Genomic DNA, 23880 nt, shown 5'->3' with positions numbered 1-23880 from the left:
GGGGCAGAGGCAGGATTGAAGGGACAGACCAGTTCCCCCTTGTATGGTTCATCCTATGCTTTACTGCAGTCTCACTGTAAGGTGAAACTGTCGATACCTCCTAGAGGTGCCTGCTTTCTACACAGTCACATGCCCAATGCACGTGTGGGGAGAGTGAAGTAGCCAAGATGGTGGGTTCAGGCTCTCACTCCACACAGTGTAAATGGTGACGATGTAACCGCTGAGATCATTTGCAGCATTCCGCACGGGCGCCATGAGGTACTCGCTTGGTCAAGGGCTACTTCGTGCAGTATGCCTGTCTGAGCGCCACCTAAAGAAAGCAGGCGCGTTACTAGCTGCATCGCGGCTGTGTCAGCCGTGAGAGGAGAGCTGCAGCGTCAGCCAGGAGAGAATAAACGTGTCTGCAGCTCCTCCGGCTCCTCAGGTCTTCTTCCAGCTTTACTGCTCACACCTTGTCTGCCATGGGGTTCATCGAACAGCGCAGACAGTGTGAACAGCGAGACAACTGGCGCCGTCAGCAGGATCAGCAGTACAGCATGGAACCTAGACCAGCTGCCCACCGGATGCATCAAGAGGTCCACAGCCCACATATCAATCCCCCCAGTGCCAGCTGCCCCACGGAACCCAAAACCAAGCTCAAAACTGGCCTCAGATAACACAGGAGCCTGTTTCTTCATTCAGTAGGTCTAGGAAATGACGATTTGAAAGTGACAGCTCACAATATCAAAATTAAAAACTATGCATCCAAGGACATGACCAACGGAGTGTAAAACAAACCTACCCGGTGGGAGAAAATACTTGCAAGTCATTATCTAATAAGAGTTATAAAGGATATATAAAGAAATTCTACAGCTTTACAAAATAATTCACCCAGTTAAAAAGTGGCCAAAGAGCCTGAACAGATATTTCTCACAAAAAGACATACAAAGGGTTAACAAGCACATAAAAGATGCTCAGCATCACCATTTATTAGGGAAACAAAACCGCATTAGGATGGCAATACTGGCATAGATACAGAGAAATTGGAACACTTGCATGCTTATTGGTGGGACTGTAAAACAGTACAGCCACTATGGAAAAAATGGTATGCTGGTTCATCCAAAAAAATAAAATTACTATATGATCCAACAATTCCACTTCTGGGTATTTACTTGAAATAAAAGCAGAGTCTTGAAGAGATTCTGATATGCCTGTATTCACAGCACTGTTCACAACAGCCAGAAGATGGAGTCACCCTAACTGTGCATCGGTGGATGAATGGATAAACTGTGTAGCTCAATGCAGCATTCTTCACCTTAAGAAAGGAAGGAAAATCTGAGCTTTGCCACAACACTGATGAGCCTCGAGGATATCACGCTAGGTGAATGGTCAAAAGAAGACTTCCACTGAATAACTGCACTTATATGAGGTTCCTAGAGTAGTCAGAGTCATAGAGACAGGAGAATGATGGGTGCCGGGGACAGCGAAGACTTGTTATTTAAAGGGGACAGTGTCAACTTTGCAAGATGGAAAGAGTTTAGAGGTGGATGGTTGTGATGGTTGTGCAGCAATATGAGTGTACTTAACACTGGTGAACTATAACGAGTGATTAAGGTTAAATTGTGTTTTATGTATTTTATCACAATTAAAAATTAAAATAAATTTTTTAAAAAGAGGCAGGTCCAGGTACCTCCCATGTTTTCCTATGCAGTAATCCCTCCTGAGCCCCAAATCCACCTGCCCAGTTCAGCTATCACCTGCCTTCTGCTTTGACCTTGAAGATTCCACTCTCCTGTTCACCTGTGATAGCTTCAACACTTCTTCCTCAGGCTCTCCTATTAGCTTATTTTTCTCTGTTGGTGTTAACTTTGAGACTTTCTAGGACACCTTTATCTTTTATTGTGCATGTGTCCCTAATGATTTCTTCCACGTCAAAGGTTCCAGACAACATCAATATACAGACACTGGAATCTCTATACAATCCAGACCTCCCAGTAACTCTTTAACAGCCAGCTTGTTTTTCCTCCAGCATCAGAAAACAACTTTCTTTGGGTGAGCACCAGATGGAGTAGTTGGCTCATGTTTGGGGACTACATTCTGTGAAAACAAATCGCCATCAGTACCGTGCTGACATCACAAGAGGCACCTGTGTGACCAGAGGCTTATACCCTCCTGCCTGTTCAGGCTTCCGGGCTGAACCCGCCCTGGGCTCACTGAATAGGGTGTGGAGGTACAGTCTACAGTGTTTCCTCTCTTTTTTCCTGGGCCTCCCTCGTGCAGTTCTATAAATCACGTGTCAGAAGTGCACGTGACACCACTGTTGGATGTGATCACTAGAACATTCCAGGGGCGTGAGTGCTCCTCTGTCTTGGAGAGGCTCTGTAGCCTCAAGCTCAGTGTTGCGCGTTTTCCTCTCAACCGTGTCCTTATTCCTGTTTTACCCAGGGCACCCACCAGCTAAGGCACAACCTTGAGATCTTCCTGGAAGATGTCCCAACTAACCATCTGAGCCCTCAGGGCCTGTCTGCCTCAGTTACCATCTCAGTTCAAGCCCTTGTTCCTCACCTGGGTCATTCCATAGCTTGTTCCCTGGACTCTTGGTGACACGTCACCAAGCCCCTTGGGACTCCCCCGTCCTTTGCAAAACCCTTGACTACAACTTTCTCTGGGAGAAACTTGACATTTCTCCCTCTTGCAGACCCTTCACACTCAGATTTCTGGTCCTCTTTGAGCCTCATTTCTACCAAATACAAACTGTGTCAAGACCTTACATTCAAACAGAATTGGATTATTTTAGGCTAAATGGCAGCAAACATTACAACTGCCCCATTTTCTTCATGCACAGTCAGCACAAAGCCCAGTCGTGCTTGCATAGTTCTCCTTCTTTGCTGGCTTTAATGCTTTTTAGACTGCTACTGTGCAGCCAATTTCCTTCTGACCTATCAAAGTACATGATTTAAGAGTCTGGGTGTAGAAACACTGTCCGTGCAAGTGTCTGGTTAACACAGCCTAAGGGCTGAAGCATTATGGGGTGCTGGAAATCTCAAATGATTGGAGACAATCTCAAATGATTGACTTCACTGTGGATGCTTTGGACTGTGGAGAGGAAGGCCCAGGTCGACAGCAGAGGTCCCTATATCTACTCTCTGTTCATCATGGGATGTTTGGAACTGAGGACAGACTGGGAAGAGATCACAGGAGTATATCCCAGGAAAAGTTAGCTCTTAAGAGAGCTTTCAAGATTGCATGCAATGTCAGACAACACAGGTTTGGTGAAGCTTGAGATTTTGGGTATTAAGTTAGATATCCATAGTTCTCATTTATCAAATAAGAAATAACTAAGTGGACTGGGCAGTCTACTCAGCAAATCAGACCAACAAAATAACAGTAAAGCCATTTGGTGGAGATATAAATAAAAAGTGTACATTTCATATCAATTTAGATCTGATCCCTACTATCATGCAAAATTTAGGTAGGCTAGCTAAGAAAACAAAGATAAAACATAGCAATGGAAACATGCAGCTCATAGTAGAAAACTATTTTTAAATAACCAGGTAATACTATGTCTAGTTTTGTCTAGATGTTTGACAATCTAAATGAAAGGTCTGCCCTTCTAAATATACATAGAGTCTAAAAAAATTGACTCAATAAGAAGATAATAATTTAAGCAAATGAAAACTTTTGTACAACCGCATCCTAAAAATACAATGAACCTAAAAGATGTTTTAGACATAATCTTCACATAATTATAAGACCTAACTATGTCATTTTAGCTGTCCAGATCATAAAAAACACTGGAAGCTTACCAGTTCATTCACAATTCTAGCATAATCCTGATACCAAAAGCCATATAAGAGATATTCCAGAAATTATATTCTAACATAATTTCTGGAATATAAATATAATTCTGAAAAAAAAGTTAGCAAATCAAATCCAGCTCTTTAAAAATAATTGTAGAAAATAATGGATGGTCAGTAATTTACTGAGAAAAAAATAAGCTTAGCAAATGAGAACAGGATCCTTAACACTATAAAGGCCATCTCTCTATTGATAGTCTAGCCTAACACATAACAGTGTAAAGATTAGTGATATTCCTACTAGAATACACAATGTCAAGGATCCCCTATCCTCACTATTCATAATTGTTCTAAATGAAGCAATAAGACAGTAAGAAGAGATGACTGATAAATATTGAAGAAAAGACAAAATGTCTTGACTCAGGGAACCCAAGAGAACCAGCTGATGACAATGGATATAAATGCATCCAGAAGGAAGATTTGTAGGGGAACATAAACATGCACGCAGATAAACAGGCACAGAGAGCACACACATACATACACATAAAATGCACACACAGACACACATGCAAATACACACATGCCCACACACACACATACACATAAAATGCACACACAGACACACATGCAAATACACACATGCCCACACACACACATACACATAAAATGCACACACAGACACACATGCAAATACACACATGCCCACACACATACATACACATAAAATGCACACAGACACACATGCAAATACACACATGCCCACACACACACATACACATAAAATGCACACACAGACACACATGCAAATACACACATGCCCACACACACACATACACATAAAATGCACACACAGACACACATGCAAATACACACATGCCCACACACATACATACACATAAAATGCACACACAGACACACATGCAAATACACACATGCCCACACACACACATACACATAAAATGCACACACAGACACACACGCAAATACACACATGCCCACACACACACATACACATAAAATGCACACATAGACACACATGCAAATACACACATGCCCACACACACATACACATACGTACGTGTTTGCATGCATGCACATATGCACACATACATGTGCGTTGCATACATATACACAAAACAGATACATACACACACATGTATACACACATTTTCAACATATTTTCTAAATAACCAGTAAAATATATACCAGAAAAATCATAATAGCAAGAACATAAGAATGAATTTTAAAAGATATATAAGGATGTGTAAGAATAAATTCATGAACAGATGAAAGGAAAAACTTAGAAAAAGTCAGACACACCTATGTCAGAGCTGAAAGACAATGTCATGTCATCTAAAAACTCCCCAGTTTCCTCTAAAAACTAAATGCACCTCTAAATAAAGTGCTGTGGCTTTGTTGTGGGGTAGGATCCTAGTGAAGAGATCCCTCCCAAATATGAAAATGAATGATGAAAACACAGAGAATCGAGGAGCATGAGATACGGGTACAGTCTCGGCACTGTGTGCCTAGGAGTGCGCCACACGCTGTGTGCTAGGAGAGCAGTGCACAGCAGAGGGGTGGGGAAAGCATGGGCTATTTAATAAGTGGCATGGGGACATTCGTTTCTCTAATTGGAAATAAAGTTAGACACTTGAGATTTACATGTGAAAACGAAGCTATCAAGGTGAAGAACCAAGATAAAATGATCATTTCTATCACCTTGAAGGATTATGCCTCCCCAGGGCTGAAAAACAATGATTTACATAAAAATTTAAAACTTCTGCTTCATAAAAGAAGAGACAGCAAAACCACACACAAAAAGGAAAATTTAAAAAGCAGATGATTACCTAGAAAAAGAAATATTTGCAACACGTGGACAAAGTATTGAGACAGGCTTGGACCTAGCACCTGGGACCTTTCGCTGCAGTGCTTACACCTGGTGAAACATCTCCTCCAGCATCAAAATACAAAGAAACTAGAAGGAACTAAAGCTAACTGCATGCAAGGGGTCAGTTAGGGCAAATTACGGACAACAAGGTACAAAAAGACCAAAAAAACCCAACTGCCACTTCTGAAGAGCCCAGAGTAAAAGCAGAGGTTTGAGAGCAAAAGCAGGGTACCTCGCATGCCCCCTGCACACCCCACTACCTAAGGGGTGGGCAAACCACCTAAGCTACCCTTCTGGTCTGACCCCTGGACACACCTCTACCCTCACCCCATGTAAGGAACACGCTCATCCCAAACACCCTCGTCCCCTCATCTGAGAGCAAGCAAGCGAACCTGTTGTTTGTTCTGGCTCCCCACTGTGCACCAGGGGCCTCAGTAAAGCCTTACTTGAATTTTTTGTCTGACCTCTGATCAATTTCTATTGACTGGGGAAGGCCAACAAGCCTGGTTGGTAACAGCATGAACAGTCTCACTAAAAATTATTCTCTTAAAAATCAGAAACTGCAGCAGAAGAGTTTTGAAATATCACGTGTGCCTAATGTTGTAAAATCCATTTGACCCCAAGAGAAACCCGCCTTGTCAGGACTTGAGAGTTTCTTGATTATTTTTGTTATTTAAAAAAAAAAAAAAAACAGGAGGAAAGTGGGATGCAAGATGATGACCCCATTCCTAAGGCAAGGGACAGCAGTAGGTGTCTGACCGGGGAGGGACCACTAAGATGACCACCCAACATGCCTGCCTTCTCTTCTTCAGGAATATCAGGAGATCCGCTCCGCTGGCCCAGGGCAGAGCCAGGACTCTCCCATGCCTATCCCAGAGGCTGGGTCCACAGGGCTTTAAGAGGGAGGAGCTTGAGATTCTGTTGGTTTTAATTAATTGTGCTTCTTTGTATTTCTTCCTGTCACCATTTGAAAATGTATTATCTATGCACTAAATGGGGCTTCCAAGGTGGCAGTAGTGGTAAAGAACTCGCCTGCCAATGCAGGAGACATAAGACACTTGAGTTCCATCCTTGGATTGAGGAAGTTACCCTGGAGGAGGAAATGGCAACTCACTCCAGTATTCTTGCCTGGAGAATCCCATGGACAGAGGAGCCTGGCGGGCTACAGTCCATAGGGCTGCAAAGAGCCGGACACGACTGAAGTGACTTAGCACACATGCAGGCACTAAGTAATCCAGAAAATTAAACTGCTTGATAAATGTTTCGATGAAATATTTAATGTAAACATGTGAATACTCTTACTTTGTCAACAGCTCGTATCCATTGAAAACGTCCCTTTTAAAGAGAAGTAACAGTGAAGATCACGTAACTGCCTTCCCACATCATATGTGCTCAGCGAGGAGGACAAGCCCAGTAGCCATCCTTTCATCAAGCCAGGTAAAGTTCATGCATCATTTTAGGGGAAAGAACAGACAAGCAAAAAATATTTATATATTTGATGCTTCAAAAACTTACATAATAAAATCCATCTTCATCAATTTCGCCAAAAACAGTAATAATATCTCCTGTGCAAAATGTAAGTTCAGCCTGCAGAGACAGAACATAAAGTTAATAGTGTTTTCCTAGATATAGAAGTTGCCTTAAAAAAAAGAATCTTCATGATTTCTGGTACGATTTCTCTTTTTTTTCTTATTGTTTTGGCATGAACCTACCCTTTCAGTCAGATAAGGAGGAAAGGTACATATCAGATGAATGAATGCCTGTGTTCCCAGTCTCTTAGAAAGTGAGGACAACTCAAAATGAGGCCAAGTCTCCAGCAGAAGGGCTGCCGTACTCCGATTCTGAGCCAGAATTAAGATCATCCCCGGGTTCTGGTGGTGGTGCGTCTTTACAGCTAGTTAAATAGATAACTTAAAAACCACACAGCCTTCAGATGCGCTCTGCAGTGTATCTACAGAGGAACCATTGCACAAATATGCTTTCACTGAATATAAAAAAAAAATTGTATTTAAATGTCATTTAGTAAATGTCTACTACATGCCACGCTCCAGGTTAGAGGTGGGTGCATTGACTCCAGCAGAGGATACCAGAAAAAAAATTGCATTTTTATCTCTAGACATGAAAACAGGGGACTAAAGTTCATTTCTAAGAGCCATTAGGCATCATATATACATTAAGCCAGGCTTCCCAGGTGGCACTAGTGGTAAAGAACCTGCCTGCAAATGCAAGAGACACAGGAAACATGAGTTCAGTCTCTGGGTCTGGAAGATCTCCTGCAGGAGGGCATGGCAACCCACTTCAGTATACTTGCCTGGAGAATCCCATGGACAGAGGAGCCCAGTGCGCTACAGTTCATAGAGTCGCGAAGAGTCAGACATGACTGAAGCGACTTAGCATGCATGAACACATTCATCAAGCCAATACAGAAATTTGAATCCACCATTGGAAGAACTGATGGTGAAGCTGAAACTCCAATACTGTGGCCACCTCATGCGAAGATTTGACTCACTGGAAAAGTCTCTGATGCTGGGAGGGCAGAGAATGAGATGGCTGGATGGCATCACTGACTTGATGATGAGTTTGAGTGAACTCCGGGAGTTGGTGATGGACAGGGAGGCCTGGCATGCTGTGATTCATGGGGTCACAAAGAGTCAGACACAACTGAGCGACTGAACTGAACTGAACTGAAGCTCTGAATGGTGGCTCAGAGGATAAAGTGTCCGCCTGCAATGTGGGAGATCTGGGTTCAATCCCTGGGTCAGGAAGATACCCTGGAGAAGGAAATGGCAACCCACTCCAGTATTCTTGCCTGGAAAATCCCATGGACAGAGAAGCCTGGTAGGCTACAGTCCATGGGGTTGCAGAGTCAGACATGACTAAGCAACTTCACTAACTTCACTTTAAGCTCTGAATCTGAACCACAAGCTGGTCACCCATTGGATACAACAGAAATACCAAAGACCAGGGATTTGTATACATCTTGTCTAGAGCCAGACATCCTGGAATGTGAAGTCAAGTGGGCCTTAGGAAGCATCACTGTGAACAAAGCTAGTGGAGGTGATGGAATTCCAGTTGAGCTATTTCAAAACCTAAAAGATGATGCTGTGAAAGTGCTACACTCAATATGCCAGCACATTTGGAAAACTCAGCAATGGCCACAGGACTGGAAAAGGTCAGTTTTCATTCCAATCCCAAAGAAAGGCAATGCCAAAGAATGCTCAAACTACCACACAATTGTACTCATCTCACACGCTAGTAAAGTGATGCTTAAAATTCTCCAAGCCAGACTTCAGCAATACGTGAACCGTGAACTTCCAGATGTTCAAGCTGGTTTTAGAAAAGGCAGAAGAACCAGAGATCAAATTGCCACATCTGGCAGATCATTAAAAAAGCAAGAGTTCCAGAAAAACATCTGTTTCTGCTTTATTGACTATGCCAAAGCTTTTGACTGTGTGGATCACAATAAACTGTGGTAAATTCTGAAACGGGAATACCAGACCACCTGACCTGCCTCTTGAGAAACCTGTATGCAGGTCAGGAAGCAACAGTTAGAACTGGACATGGGACAACAGACTGGTTCCAAATAGGAAAAGGAGTACGTCAAGGCTGTATATTGTCACCTTGCTTATTTAACTTATATGCAGAGTACATCATGAGGAACGCTGGGCTGGAGGAAGCACAAGCTGGAATCAAGATTGCCGGGACAAATATCAATAACCTCAGATATGCAGATGACACCACCCTTATGGCAGAAAGTGAAGAGGAACTAAAGAGCCTCTTGATGAAAGTGAAAGGAGCGTGAAAAAGTTAGCTTAAAACTCAACATTCAGAAAACTAAGATCATGGCATCTGGTCCCATCACTTCATGGGAAATAGATGGGGAAACAGTGGCTGCCTTTCTTTTCCTGGGCTCCAAAATCACTGCAGATGATGACTGCAGCCATGAAATTAAAAGACGCTTACTCCTTGGAAGGAAAGTTATGACCAACCTAGATAGCATATTAAAAAGCAGAGACATTACTTTGTCAACAAAGGTCCGTCTAGTCAAGGCTATGGTTCTTCCAGTGGTCATGTATGGATGTGAGAGTTGGACTATAAAGAAAGCTGAGCGCCGAAGAATTGATGCTTTTGAACTGTGGTGCTGGAGAAGACTCTTGAGAGTCCCTTGGACTGCAAGGAGATCCAACCAGTCCATCCTAAAGGAGATCAGTCCTGGGTGTTCATTAGCAGGACTGATGTTGAAGCTGAAACTCCAATACTTTGGCCACCTGATGCGAAGAGCTGACTCATCTGAAAAAACCCTGATGGTGGGAAAGATTGAGGGCAGGAGAAGGGGACGACAGAGGATGAGATGGTTGGATGGCATCACCAACTCGATGGACATGGGTTTGAGTGAACTCCGGGAGTTGGTGATGGACAGGGAGGCGTGGCGTGCTGTGATTCATGGGGTCGCAGAGAGTCGGACATGACTGAGCGACTCAACTGAACTGAACTGAGTGACTGAACTGAACTGAACCGTTTAAAAAAATAGCTCCAAAGAGTGGAAATCTAATCCTTCTGAAGGCAAATGCTTTTCAGTTTTCACAGTTTCTAGGATACCAAGCCTATGTGTACAGAGAACATCCATCTTTTCTGCTCTATTATCTGTGTGTGTGTGTGTGTGTGTGTCTGTGTGTGTGTGTGTCTGTGTGTGTCTGTGTGTGGTGGTGGTGGTGGGGGTCATTGGCCACATGTCAGAGGTTGTGCTTTCTCTCTCCAGGATTACCCATCACTGTAGGCATGGGTCACAGGGTGCTGGTCCAGGGAAACCCTATGTCTGTGGCTGCCAGTGCCCTGCGTGTGTCACCAGGCTCGCGAGCTCTCTCCTGCCCGCCTGGCTCTCTCGTTCCTGGTTGAGTAGGCCTTCCCGTGTAGGTTCCAGGGAAGAGAGGGAGGCAGGGTGTTGTGGGCAGCGGTACCTCGACGTCAATGTTGGGCGAGCTCTCCCTTGGGTCATAGTCGTACAGGGCCACCATCCTTCGCGTTGACACCGGGTGCTGCCTCCCGCTTCTTCTGTTTCTCTCTGTTCACATCACAAGAAGAACCATCATGAAGTGATGTCAAAGCCAGTGGCGGCCCCGCTGCCTTGACTCAGTTAGTGGAGCCCGGTTGCATGTGGCCAGTGTGGCTGAGACGACTGCTGGCCGCTAGTGCTGGCCAAGCTGGGGAAGCCCCAGGCTCCCTGTGCTCACACCGAAATCCAATCTAGCTCCACTCCTTTCTCTCTGTGTACAGGAACAGGGGAGACTTAGAGCAGGGAATTCGCTCCAATGGTCAGTGTAAAGGGCTTGGAGCAGCACAAGGTGCGTGTGGCATGGGGAGGCCAAGCAGGCCACTTGGAGGTTGTGACCCAGCCCAGAGGAACCCCATAAACCCCAGGTCAAAAATGCTGCCCATAAAGCTGCTATGAACATTATTCTTACTCAGATTATTTTCGCTCAGACCAGAGGCACAGCCACCAGTCTGTCATCAGGAGAAGCAAGTCTATAGAAAGGGGTACCCTCTCTACCCATCTCAGAGGCTCCTTTCCCTCCGCTTCCTCTAATGCCCTCACTGTACTTTTAACAGCTGCCCCTGAAATGGTGCCACTTGTGGAGAAGGCTCTGGGGGAGGTCCCCTCCTGCTGCCCAGCTGTGATCTGCCCTAGATGGAGCCCTGGGCCCTACATCAGCATAAGAGGGGAGGAAAGAGGAAAAACCCATACAGAGCATTTGCAAAAACTCCGAAAACAGCCGTTTATAAGAAGGGCCAATGAAGAACCATGGGATCTGGCCCAAATCCTCGAACTCCCTGGCAAATCTCCGTTGTTGGGTTCCTAACTGATGTTTCTCCTGGAAAGAGTTGGCATTGAGGCCTTTCTCCCAAACATCAGCCACCTTTTGCCTAAGATTGATTTTTGGAATTCAATGCACAGAAACAAAAACTCCTAAGACAAGTGTTTTGAAAGCATCTAAAGCGAGCTAGGAAAGGTTGGGGGCGGGAGGAGAAGGGGACGACAGAGAATGAGATGGCTGGATGGCATCACCGACTCTGTGGACATGAGTTTGAGTGAACTCTGGGAGTTGGTGATGGACAGGGAGGCCTGGCGTGCTGTGATTCATGGGGTCGCGGAGAGTCAGACACGACTGAGCGACTGAACTGAACTGAACTGAAAGCGAATTAAGCAGCTTTTCAGGGGTCTGCGGCAGGCATAGGGCTCGTGTGCATGTGCAAAATTTAACCCTCAGCTCCTGGTCAAGAATCACTGCTCTTATTTGAAATAAGCAAGCACACCTTTGCAGGCCCTGCATGTATGTTTCCTGGATCAAATTACAGTGGTAAACAGAGGTTAATTACAGTGTTGCTAAACTGCTAATTTCACAGGGGAACCCTATGTCAGTGGCATTAAGACTATACATGTACTGTATTGAGGTGTAATTTACATACAATAGGATTCAGTCTAGTGTTCATTCACTTTAATAAGTTTTGATAAACTCTACGGTCACATAACCGCCACAACCATCAAAATATTGAACAGTTATGTCACCGTCCCCCAAATTCCTTCATGCCCATTTGTCACCTCCAACCTAGGTAACCACTGATCTGTTTTCTGTCCCAATAGTTCTGCCTGTTTTAGAATATTGTTTAAATGGCATTTCATGGTTGTAGCTTTTTGAGACTGGCTTCTTTCCTTTGGACAGTGCATCTGAAATTCAGTCATGTTATTGCATGGATCAATAATTTGTTCTACTCTTATTGGTGAGTAGTATCCCACTGTATTGATGCACCATAGTTATTTTATCCATTTACCAGCCAGAAAACATTTGAGTTCTTTCCGGTTATTAGTGATTTTTTAAAATTTATTTTTGGTTGTGCTGGGACTTTGTTGCTGCATGCAGGCTTTCTCTAGCTGAGGCAAGTAGGGGCTACTCTTTTTGCAGTGCGAGGGCTTCTCATTATGGTGGCTTTTCCTGTTTTGGAGCATGGGCTCTAGGGTGCATGGGCTCAGCAGTTCAGGTACACAGGCTTAGTTGCCCTGTGACACGTGGGATCTTAGTTCCTGGACCAGAGATCAAATCCATGTCCCCTGCATTGGCAGACAGATTCTTAACCACTGGATCACCGGCTAAGTCCCACTCAGAAATATTTAATTTTGATGACATGAACTCCGGGAGTTGGTGATGGACAGGGAGGCCTGGCATGCTGTGATTCATGGGGTCGCAAAGAGTCGGACACGACTGAGCGACTGAACTAACACAATTTTATAAATATATCATATCAAAACAGTTGTTGCCTGATCATTACAAAAGTTTTTATCCTTTGTTTTCTTCTATAAGTTTTATAGTCTTCATTTTTAAAGGCTTAAGTTTTTCACTTCCATCTTAAGTTTTTCACTACAGTGAGAATATGGCTTGAGATTCATTTTTGACCTGTGGATGTCCAGTAATTCCAGCAGCTATTATTGAAAAGACTACCTTTTCTCAATTGAATTGCATTTTTACCTCTGTCAAAAACCAGTTGATTGTGGATATGTTGATCAGTTTGGGGGGGGTCCGTTCTATCCTGTTCCGCTATGTACCTGTCCCTTCTCCAATACCACATGGTCTTGATCAGTTTGCCTTTATAGTGAGTCTTAAAATCAAGTTATGTGAGTCTTTCACATTTTTCTTTTAAAAACTGTTTCAGTGATTTTTAGTTTCTCTGACTTTTCATATGCATGAACATATATTCTGTGGAACAAAATATAAAAAAGAACATATATATGTGTATAATTGATTCACTTTGCTATACAGAAGAGATTGGCACAACATTGTAAATCAACTGTAAATCAATAAAAATAAATTTAGAAAATGGTTAAACAATAAAAAAGAAGTGAATGTAATGTTTTGAAGTATTAAAACTTTAAATATGAATGCCATGAGTCTGTCTACAGTTATTTAGAAAAAGGAGAGGCCTTTTGAATGAGTAGATTTTCCTTGCAATTGGAAAAATTAAAGATCATAAATGTAATATTGCTGAAAACAATTTTACTGTTTGCTCAGTGGTTCTAGATAAACAAAAGAATTTAGTATCCAAATAAAGGGTAAAAATCCTTTATGTCTTTGGATAAGCAGAATTCACTTGAAGAATGGAAAGCATACCGCTACCCAATCATCCTTTGAAATTTATCATAGATAGTCAATGTGCAAAGTAGTACCAGTGTCCTGGTGGTCCAGTGGCTAGGACTGTGCTCCCAAAGCATGGGGCTCAGGTTCAGTCCCTGGAGGGCAAAGTAGATCCCACAGGCTGCAACTAAAGATCCCGCATGCTACAATTAAGACACGGAGCAGCCAAATAAATAAATATTAAAACAAACAAAAACCAGAGTATATTACCAGTATCAGTCCATTCATGCTGAGATAACAAAGTGCCATGGACTGGGGGCTGAGACAACAAACATTCATTTCTCACAGTCCTGGGGTGAAGGAAGTCCAAGATCAAGGTGCTGGCTGATTTGGTGTCTGGTGAAGACCTGCTTCCTTCCTTCCTGGTTCACACATGACTTCCTTCTCCTTGTTTCCTCAAATGATGGAAGGGGGAAGGGGCTCTCTGGGGTCTCTTTTATAAGGGCACTAGCCCCATCCATAAGGGCTCCACCCTCATGACCAGATCACTCCCAAAGGCCCTACCTCCTAAAAAACCATCACATTGCAGATTAGTTTCAAGAAATGAATTTTAACAAAAAAATTTTTGTTAATTAAATGTTTTGGTCAGGGAAAAAAAAATGAATTTTAGGGGGACAAAAACATCCAAAACAACCCGAAAATGTTTACTTTCTAAATGTGATAGACTTTTAGTAAGCAAGGCGATACTTCATCTTTCATGAGAAGATCATCTGTGTTTTCATAAATATTTAGATGCCTATATGTCTGTATCTCAGGACTATTAAAACCTTGGTTTACAGAGTGGGTTTTGCCCAAGAAAATCTGATGGTTAACACTCAGATTTTGGGGACTTCTCTGGTGGTCCAGTGTTTAGGACTCTGCGCTTTCAATGCATGGGGCACAGGTTCAGTCCCTGGTCTGGGAACTAAGGTCGCACATGCCTGGTGTGGCCAAAAAATAAAATGGTTAAGTGACAAGGATTTACTATGTAGCCCAGAGAACTATATGAATATCTTAAAAAAAACCCAAAGCATTCATTCCTCTGCTCAGCGCTGCCTCCTGCCCTGAGTTGGTGGGGTTTTGTTTGTTTGTTTTTTTTTTTTTGAATTTTTGGCTGTGCTGGGTCTCTGTTGTTGCACTTGGGTTTTCTCTCGTCGCAGTGATCTGGGGCTGCTCTCCAGTTGCAGTGCTCAGGCTTCTCATTGCGATGGCTTCTCTTGCTGTGAAGCACAGGCTCTAGGCTACATGGGCTTCAGCAGTTGTGGCTCCTGGACTCCAGAGCACAGGCTCAGTAGTTGTGGTACATGAGCTCAGTTGCTCCAAGGCATGTGGGATCTTCCCGGTAGAGGGGCGGAACCTGTGTCCCCTGAATTGGCAGGTGGACTTTCCACCACTGAGCCACCAGGGAAGCCCTGGCCCGGTGTTTTGTGCTACAAAACCCTCGAGAAGGCAGGTGCCACCTGGCCTGCAGGTGAGCAGGTGAGCAGGGCGTGGCCTCTTACCTATTTTCTCCACAGGTGTGTTCAGAGGGAGGAAGCCTTGTCTGAGAAGCTGGTCCATCATCTCTTCATCATCTGCCTGGATTTCAGAGACCATGTTACAGGGAATAAGGCCAAGCCGGGCACAGGTTTCCCCGCGGTAGAATCCATCAGCGTCTTTATCACCATACACCTGGAGTCGTGGGAAGAAAGCAAGGCATTGGGGTAGCTGGTTCAGAAACAGATCAGCTCTGTTCACCTAGAGTCACAGTTAGTCAGACACTGACTTGAAGAACACGGAAAATTGCTGCTTGTGGGCATACGTGTGTACACACAGCCCTCACCCTAAAAATCTGTGTGTCTAAGAGCCTGTTTCTCCTCCAGGGTCTGGAGCTCCCATTGACCAGGGGGCTGCCAGGCGAGGCCAGGACTTTGCTAGCTGAGTGCATGTGTGTGAACGCACACAAGTTAAGCTCCACCCCTCCACATGCAAGTGCAGTGTAACAAATGATTCCTCCATAAGAAGACAGAGCCACTGTCTGGCATTCCAGAAGTGAAAAACCCCAATTCACAAAGGGATTCTGTGTGTACTGTTCTGCAGGGTAAGCATCACCATCCTTTAGAGCTCCTGTTTTAGTTAGTGACCTCTTTCAAAGGTTATTGTCAGTGCCCTTTCAGAAATTTGCAAACTTAGGGTTCAAGGTCCTTTCCCCTCTCCTAGGGAGCATCCCATGGCTTCCTTCTGACTCCAGACTCAGGCTCCTCCTCCACTACTGATAGGCTGAATGTCAAATACAAGAGAAAGTAGCCTGTTGTTTTGAGGTGTTAAGGCAGCTGTCCCCAAGTTTTGTGGCACCAGGAACTGGTTTCATGGAAGACAGTTTTTATATGGATTGGGGTGGCAGTGGTTTCCAGATGATCCAAGCACTGTATGGTTTGGACTCCTATGAGAATCTAATGCTGCCACTGATCTGACAGGAGACAGAACTCAGGTAGTAATGTGAGTGATGGGGAACGGCTGTAAATACAGATGAAGCTTTGCTTGCTCACCTGCCACTCACCTCCTGCTGTGTAATCCGGTTCCTAACAGGCCACAGACCCAAACTGGTCCATGGCCCGAGGGTTGGAGACCCCTGTGTTAAGGAACTTGGGTCTGGTGAGCACCTCCTCCCCATCCTCCCCCGCCACCTGTATCCCCCAGGCCATGCCCCCACCTTGATGATCTGCCCTTCTTTAAAGGGAAGCTCCTCTTCTGCAGCGTCTGGGTTCGGGGACATGGTAAGGGGGTCGTAGTCAAAAAGAGCCACGAAGATGCGGGCTGGGAGCTCTTCCGCCCCAGGGTCTGTCTCTGACTCTTCGTAGAAGTCCGGAGAAAGCCGGTCGCGCCCATACTCATCTGGGAGTGCATGGGATAAAGCACAGGGTCTAAGTGATTCCCACCAGCCATCCTCCCTGCTTTACCCAGAAATGTGAGCTGTTATACAAAGTGTGGTTTTGGAAAACGAAGAGGGAGGCACTTTTAAGTATTGTTGTTTTTTAAAAAAAAAATGTGTAGCTGGGCTTCCCTAGTGGTTCAGTGGTAAAGAATCCACCTGCCAATGCAGGAGATGCGGGTTCGATCCCTGATGTGGGAAGATCCGATGTGCCTCAGAGCAACTAAGCCCGTGTAACAAGGCTATTCAGCCTGTGTTCTGGAGACCAGGAGCTGCAACTACTGAGTCCACATGTTGCAACTACTGAAGCCTGCAGCCTAGAACCTGTGCTCTGCAACAAGAGAGGCCCCCACAATGAGCAGCCTGGCACGACAACTAGAGAGCAGCCCCCACTGGCCGCAAGAGAGAAAAGCCCGTGCAGCAGCAGAGACCCAGCACAGCCGAAAACAAAACAATCCATAAAGTCAGATAAATAAATTCTTTAAAAAATGTGTAGCTCAACATGTACACAGAAATGGATCACCTCGACAGAGATGGGTTTGAGAAGCTAATAACTAGCACAAAACAGAAGCAGCAGGGTGAGTATAGGTGCGCTGCTTGTGAAGACAGCGAGAGATAAGGGATGGTGTTTCAATGACCTCCTGGCAGGACTGGTCTGAGCGCCAGCTGGCGGGGCGGGTGACAAGTGGCCAAGTCCCGGGGATTAGGAAGGCCCTGTTCAGGAGTCAGACCCAGAGACCCTCTAGGTCTCCATTAACAGACGAGCCAGAGCACAAGGACGTTAAAAGATGTATTTGCCTATCAGTCAAAGTTTGATACAGGTGACTGACTCACTTGGCTCCAAATAGGTAAGTGGCAATGAATGCATTACAGTGAATTAATGACTTCCTGGAAGAATTGAGTTTCAAGTCCGCCTACCACTGAGCTCCTAAAGACTATTCTTTTTGAAATCCTTGTATATATCCATATGTATTACACGGCTGAGCACCAAAGAGTTGATGCTTTCGAACTGTGGTGCTAGAGAAGACTCTAGAGAGTCCCTTGGGCAGCAAACCAATCAGGCTAAAGGACATCAACCCTGAATATTCACTGGAAGAACTGATGCTAAAGCTGAAGCTCTTTGGCCCCCTGATGCAAAAGAACTGACTCATTGGGAAAGACTCTGATGCTGGGAAAGATTGAAGGCAAAGGAGAAGGGGGCAGCAGAGGATGAGATGGTGGGATAGCATCACCATCTCAAGGAACATGAATTTGAGCAAACTCCAGGAGGCGGTGAAGGACAGGGCTGCCTGGCATGCTGCAGTCATGGAGTAACAAAGAGACAAGCATTACTGAGCAACTGAACATCAACAACATCATTAAATATCATTATAGATATGCATATATCTCACTATATATGTATACATTTATTAATATGCAAATAGAGAGAATGAACATCTGCTAGTGAATTATACTGTTTTGACTACATGAGAAGGACTCAGAACATCAGTGGGGAAGCAAATGGGAAATACTCCAATCATCAGGGAGGAGGGCAGGGGTGGGACAAACAGCCAGTCAAAATTTGTGTCACCAGCACAAGAAGCAGAGGAGGCGGGACAAGAGGATGTCCATGCTGCGTGGGTAACATGGAGGGTGTGGGGGAGAGCCAGGGTCTTGGCTGCTTCCACCAGCAGAAGCATGCGGTTGAAAAATAAAAAGTACTTTAACTGCAGGGAAGGTTGGTCTTTAAAATGCTATGAGCTGTTACCATTATTTGAATTCGGGACCTTTTAGGATACCAAGATAATCTAAACATTCAGTAACTTTGCTTCTGCTAGGGAACAAAACTCAAGAGCACGGCCTTACTGATTTCTTCACACCAGTTTTGACTTTGTTTATAGTCAATGCAGATTCTTTACCAGCTGAGACACCAGGGAAGCCCATGAATACTGGAGTGGGTAGCCTATCCTTTCTTCCCGACCCAGGAATCGACCAGAGTCTCCTGCATTGCAGGCTGATTCTTTACCAACTCAGCTATCAGGGAAGCTCAAAGGGCACAAAACTGAACAGCACAGCCTTACTTTCTTCACACCAGTTTCGATTTTGTTTATAGTCAATGAGAGGGCTTCCCAGGTGGCACTAGTGGTAAAGAACCCACCTGCCAAAGCAGGTAGACGTAAGAGACACAGGTTGGCTCCCTGGGTCGGGAAGATCGCCTGAAGGAGGGCACAGCAACCCACTCCAGTATTCTTGCCTGGAGGAGCCCATGGACAGAGGAGCCTGGCAGATTGCAGTCCATAGTTTCGCAGAGTTGGACACGACTGAAGTGACAGCACACACGCACACACAGTCAATGAGAAGGTCTCACGCTTCGTCCCCCTAGTTATTAAATGTCCTCTAAATTAAATAGCATGAAGCTAATGGTGCACCATCTCGTGACCTGTGAACATCTCTGTATGTAGAGTGATGCAGTGGTTTTTTCATGCTCGTGGCTGGTAGAGAAAACCATTAGTAGCATGAGAAGGATGTTTTCAATTCAGGTGTGTAACCTTGGGAGTTTTGCAGAAGGAACTTAACAAAACAGCAGTGTGACCCAGTGGGTGCTGTTCCAGCTGAAGGAAAAGTCACTGAAGGAGCATTGTGGCTACAACTTTGGCTGCACCCACCCAGAGGGCTCCCAGGCCTTCCTTGACTAAGTGGACGTGGTGACTGTGGACTTGGAATGTACGGGCAAGTTCACAAGGGGAGGATTGGGTAGGTCAGTATCACTCTGGAAGACGAGAATCCCAGGGACGGGGGAGCCTGGTGGGCTGCCGTCTATGGGGTCACACAGAGTCGGACACGACTGAAGTGACTTAGCAGCAGCAGCAGCAGCAGGAGTTGGCTCCAGTTCAGGCACCGTGATATGCGGAAAACTGTGCCTCTATGTCTTTAAGTCCCAGATCACACCAAGCACAAGTGGGAGGCATTAGGCGTGGAGACCAGCAAGAGGATCTCAGGCTAGCACTGTGCTCAGTGAAAACAGCAGGCAGTCAGCCACACCATTACAGGATCTCTCTCTGGTTTGCAGGGAGGAGCCAGGATGGGGTGGAAGTGGTGGGAGCACTTGGAGTTGGTGTATATGAGTGGAAGTGTGGGTATGATGTCACTGTGTTTCCTCCAGAGAAGGTGCATTAGACACTTAATGGAATCAGACCTCATAGGAAGAGAACAGTGGCCTCCACAGAATGTGTCCACACATACCCAGCTTCACAGGGTTTGGAGTGGGTGACTGGGAGGCCCTTCCTTTTCTTGATGGCAGGCTAGACTCAAGGAAGAACTTACCTCCAGCTGCTGGTCTGACCTGGGAGTGGGTGCTCCTCCCTCTGCCCTGCTGTGGAATATCCTGGCCTGGGGTAGGAGGGGGTCTTTGTCAGGAAGGAGGAAGGGTCTGCGTACCACATGCAAAGTTGAGGATCCTGACTTGCCCCTGTTGGCTCCAGAATCCACCTGTGCTGCCAGAATAAGCACTGTCTTCTATAAGTGAACTACCTCCCTCACTACCTGACTGAGGCTACCCGCCTCCACTGTTCCTCTCCATTGCAATTTCTACAGAGAAAAAGTGGGTCACCTATGAAACATACTTCACAGCTGCTCCCCTTCTCCTTACAGGGAAACCCAGGGAGACGAGTCTCCTTTCTAGAGAGTCAAGTTTTGTTTATTTAGTTAAGTCATTTTAACTTTTCCCATCTGGATATAGAGAAAATGTGCTGCATTTCCTTGCTATGTAAGTTCAGTGGCCAAAATAACCCAGAAAATGGGAGGGAAATGGAGATTTTCACAGTTGACTAGTAAAAGCAGAATGCTCTAGGATGCAGTATTTCTTTTTCAGATGGGTACACCCTTGGGCATTTTCATCTGCCCGGTAAATAACCAGATAAATGCAAAGACCAGAAATTACACAGGAAGAAACCAAACCCAATAAAATCCTTGTTTGAGATCATTGATTAAGGTTATGAGGCCTTCCTTATGCTGATTATATGACTTAGAATTTACTAGATATAGAACTACATAATTTTGATCTTTTTAAATCAGGAGGGGCATTGTTCTCTTACGGAAATCCAGAGTATATTTAAAAGTACAATATATTTTAGCTGTGAAGGCATTGCTTATTAAAAAAATATATGTAGGACGTATATGGTCTATAGACTTGAGTTTCTCCATAAAAGATAAGGATGTTTTGGAGTTGGCAGATTTATAAAGTATTAATTACTGATATTGGCACAAGAAAAATATAGCTAAATAAACAGAGACTAGAGGAAAATAGCCTATTCACATGTCACTGACCATTCACTTCCTAGAGGTTTGGGCATGATTCTCCTCTTCTTTGAGTCACTTTTGTCTTTTGAAAATATAATAGGTTCTTTGGTCTGTGAATATATGTATATGAATATATAAAGTGATTGATACTAATATGCTTTATAATTATGCTTTCTTGCCTTGCTCCATGCTAAGAGATCAGGTACAATGAAAGAAATTCTATCATGGATTTATTTAACACTTTTTTGGGTTCTATTATTGAGGCTTTTTTTTTTTTTCTTTGTGAAGGTGTTACCAGCGCATTACTCTCTTTCTGCTAACTTGAAGTGAAGTGAAAGTCAATCAGTCATGTCCAACTCTTTGAGACCCCATAGACTATACAGTCCATGGAACTCTCTAGGCCAGAAAACTGGAGTGGGTAGCTGTTCCCTTCTCCAGGGGATCTTTCAAACCCAGCGATCGAATCCAGGTCTCCCGCATTGCAGGCACATTCTTTACCATCTGAGCCACCAGAGAAGCCCAAGAATACTGGAGTGGGTAGCTTATTCCTTCTCCAGGAGATCTTCCCAACCCAGGAATCAAACCAGGGTCCCCTGCATTGCAGGCAGATTCTTTACCAGGTGAGCTACCAGGGAAGCCCTCTACTAACTTAGCTAGTGTCATTCACTAAAATTAAGACATGTGCAGCCTTCTGCATTCTTTCCCTTAAGACAAATCCACCTGAAGGATTGTCTAAGACTCTGATGGGGAGACTGTGGGTCCACATATGCTTTCCTTTACTTCCTTGCCCACTTGGCAATTCGTAGCACCATAATTTTCAGCCCTGTAGACTTTTCTTCTCTGTCCTAGGAGACTGGAGTGGGAGACCCATGAGGCCTCCTCCAGAGGACACCCCTTCTCAGTGCCACAAAATTAAACTTCAACCACAGAAACAGTGGCGATTCACGTAATGAGCATTCACTCGTTAAAGTCACAATCGAATGAACACTTAGGAACCAGATTCAACAGGAAGAACTGTCTTGAACCGGTCCTCACCTCCTTCCTCAAGACTCTTATTTACAAGTCATTTATTTTACAAGCCAGGAGATCCTAGTTAACCTCAGTAATTGTTACAGGGGCAATTATACACAAATTAAATGAACGTCTGAGTGATGTGGCACTAGTTTACAACACTCAAAAATAATGTAGGCTTAGTATAGACAAGGGCTTCCCTAGTGGCTCAGATAGTAAAGAATCCAACTGCAATGTGGGAGACCTGGGTTCAATCCCTGGGTTGGGAAGATCCCCTGGAGGAGGGCATGGCAACCCACTCCGGTATTCTTGCCTGGAGAATCCCCATAGACAGAGGAGCCTGGTGGGCTACAGTCTATGCGGTCACAAAGAGTTGGACACGACTAAGCACCATACAAGATATACAGAATTCTGCTAGTGGGTCTGTAATATGTGAAACCAGTGTTTTCCAACTGATTTCATTTTTCAGCTTATTTTATTACTTTTTAGCCTAACAGAAAACAGTCTGTTGTTTTAAAGGTCCTTTAACATTCTATGCAATTTTTCACTGATAAAAATAAAAACATTCTAAAAACTGTAAAGATGGAAAAAGAAACTTTTTTACCCTATTGTTTGGGTTTACGGGAAAGAAACATCTAGAAGGAGAAAACCTCAGGGGATCTGTATTGGTTCATAACATTTTTAATTATTTTTGGCTGATGTGAACAAAGCCCAATTGTCTTTTAAACCTTAGCTATTTAAATGGATTGGGGCTGTGTTTCCAGGTGTCTGGACTGTCCACGGGTTGCTTTCCTTGAGCCCTGTCTCACCAGATCAGTATTTTTCTCTCATCTACTTCTGTTCCATGAATGGGTCTCTTGCTTTGTTTCGTTTGTGTGTGTGTGTTTTCACAAAAAGCTAGTTTATTTGTGCTGATTACCAGATTCCATTATCTTGCGCATAATACTTTTTGGAACTGTTATGCCGGGGTTCATTCCAGTAATAGAAAGGTTCCCATCTGACCTTCGGCCACTCTCCCCCTCTTAGTGGATTGATGAGAATGACTACAATGACAGCTTTCAGCACGGCTGGCTGAATTCCAAAAAGTAATTAAGAGAATGGAATTGGATGCCGGGGGATGACTCATGCACAAGGAGGTGGCCAGATGGACAGGGTCAACACACAGTTCAGGGCACACATTCAGGCCTCCTGCTGTTTTTCATAACTTTCAACCCCAGTTGCCCAAGTGTTTCACGCATACAGATAACTCTCCACCGGCTGGGGGCTCGTTTAGGTATTTGGAGTTCAGCCACCCATCCCTGTCTCTGCTGCTCTGACCATGAGCATTTCAGGAGAGCATGCACTAGGTGGGGAGGTGGTCCACTATCATCTCTTCCATGCTTAGGATGGCAGCCTTTGCAGTTCAAAAAATAAAAATTGGTAGGGAGAAGATTGACATCAAAAGTCAATATATTTTGAGAATACTTAAATTTAGGTTCCATTTATTTGGTTCTGTTTCTGCCTTCTTTTGCCATACATAACCAAAAGTCTTCTGTATTTAGTTGAAAATGCTATTCCTAGTAATTTTTTAAAAAATGTTTAGATTGAGCCATGTGCTCTGTGGTTAAAAGAAAGATGGAGGCCTCCATCTGGCTCACTAACCCGCAGAATGGACCATCACTGGCCGGGACCTGTGGGAACCAGCACTGCCGTGGGAAAACCTCCGGCCCACGTGATCCGCCCGATCAGCCCGTCCTGCCGTCACCGGGTTTCCTAAAATCTAAAAACAAAACAATGACACGGTCATCAGTCTTGCCAGCCGTGGGAAGAAAAGAATTAAGTCAGCCAAATCAATTCAACTTAGAAGCAGAAGCT

At 44.5% G+C, this 23880-nt stretch overlaps 1 protein-coding gene across 2 annotated transcripts in view; it reads right to left on the bottom strand.

Annotated features, from left to right (window-relative positions):
• The window catches only part of RIMBP2 (RIMS binding protein 2), a 312406-nt gene that overhangs the window by 4053 nt on the left and 284473 nt on the right, over window positions 1–23880 (bottom strand). For both annotated transcript variants that reach the window (XM_088828097.1, XM_088828096.1), the window contains 5 exons: window positions 23668–23785; window positions 16519–16700; window positions 15329–15497; window positions 10623–10726; window positions 7180–7251 (listed from right to left, as the gene is read on the bottom strand). In XM_088828097.1, the coding sequence (XP_088684223.1) occupies window positions 7180–7251; window positions 10623–10726; window positions 15329–15497; window positions 16519–16700; window positions 23668–23785 (645 nt within the window). The remainder of the gene's footprint in view (window positions 1–7179; window positions 7252–10622; window positions 10727–15328; window positions 15498–16518; window positions 16701–23667; window positions 23786–23880) is intronic.

The sequence above is a fragment of the Moschus berezovskii genome, chromosome 19 (genome assembly GCF_049115385.1).
Source record: "Moschus berezovskii isolate FMDL1 chromosome 19, NW_MosBer_1.0, whole genome shotgun sequence".
Lineage (NCBI taxonomy): Eukaryota > Metazoa > Chordata > Mammalia > Artiodactyla > Moschidae > Moschus > Moschus berezovskii.
The sequence above is the reverse complement of the archived record's forward strand: the minus strand, read 5'-3'. Positions and strand labels throughout refer to the sequence as shown.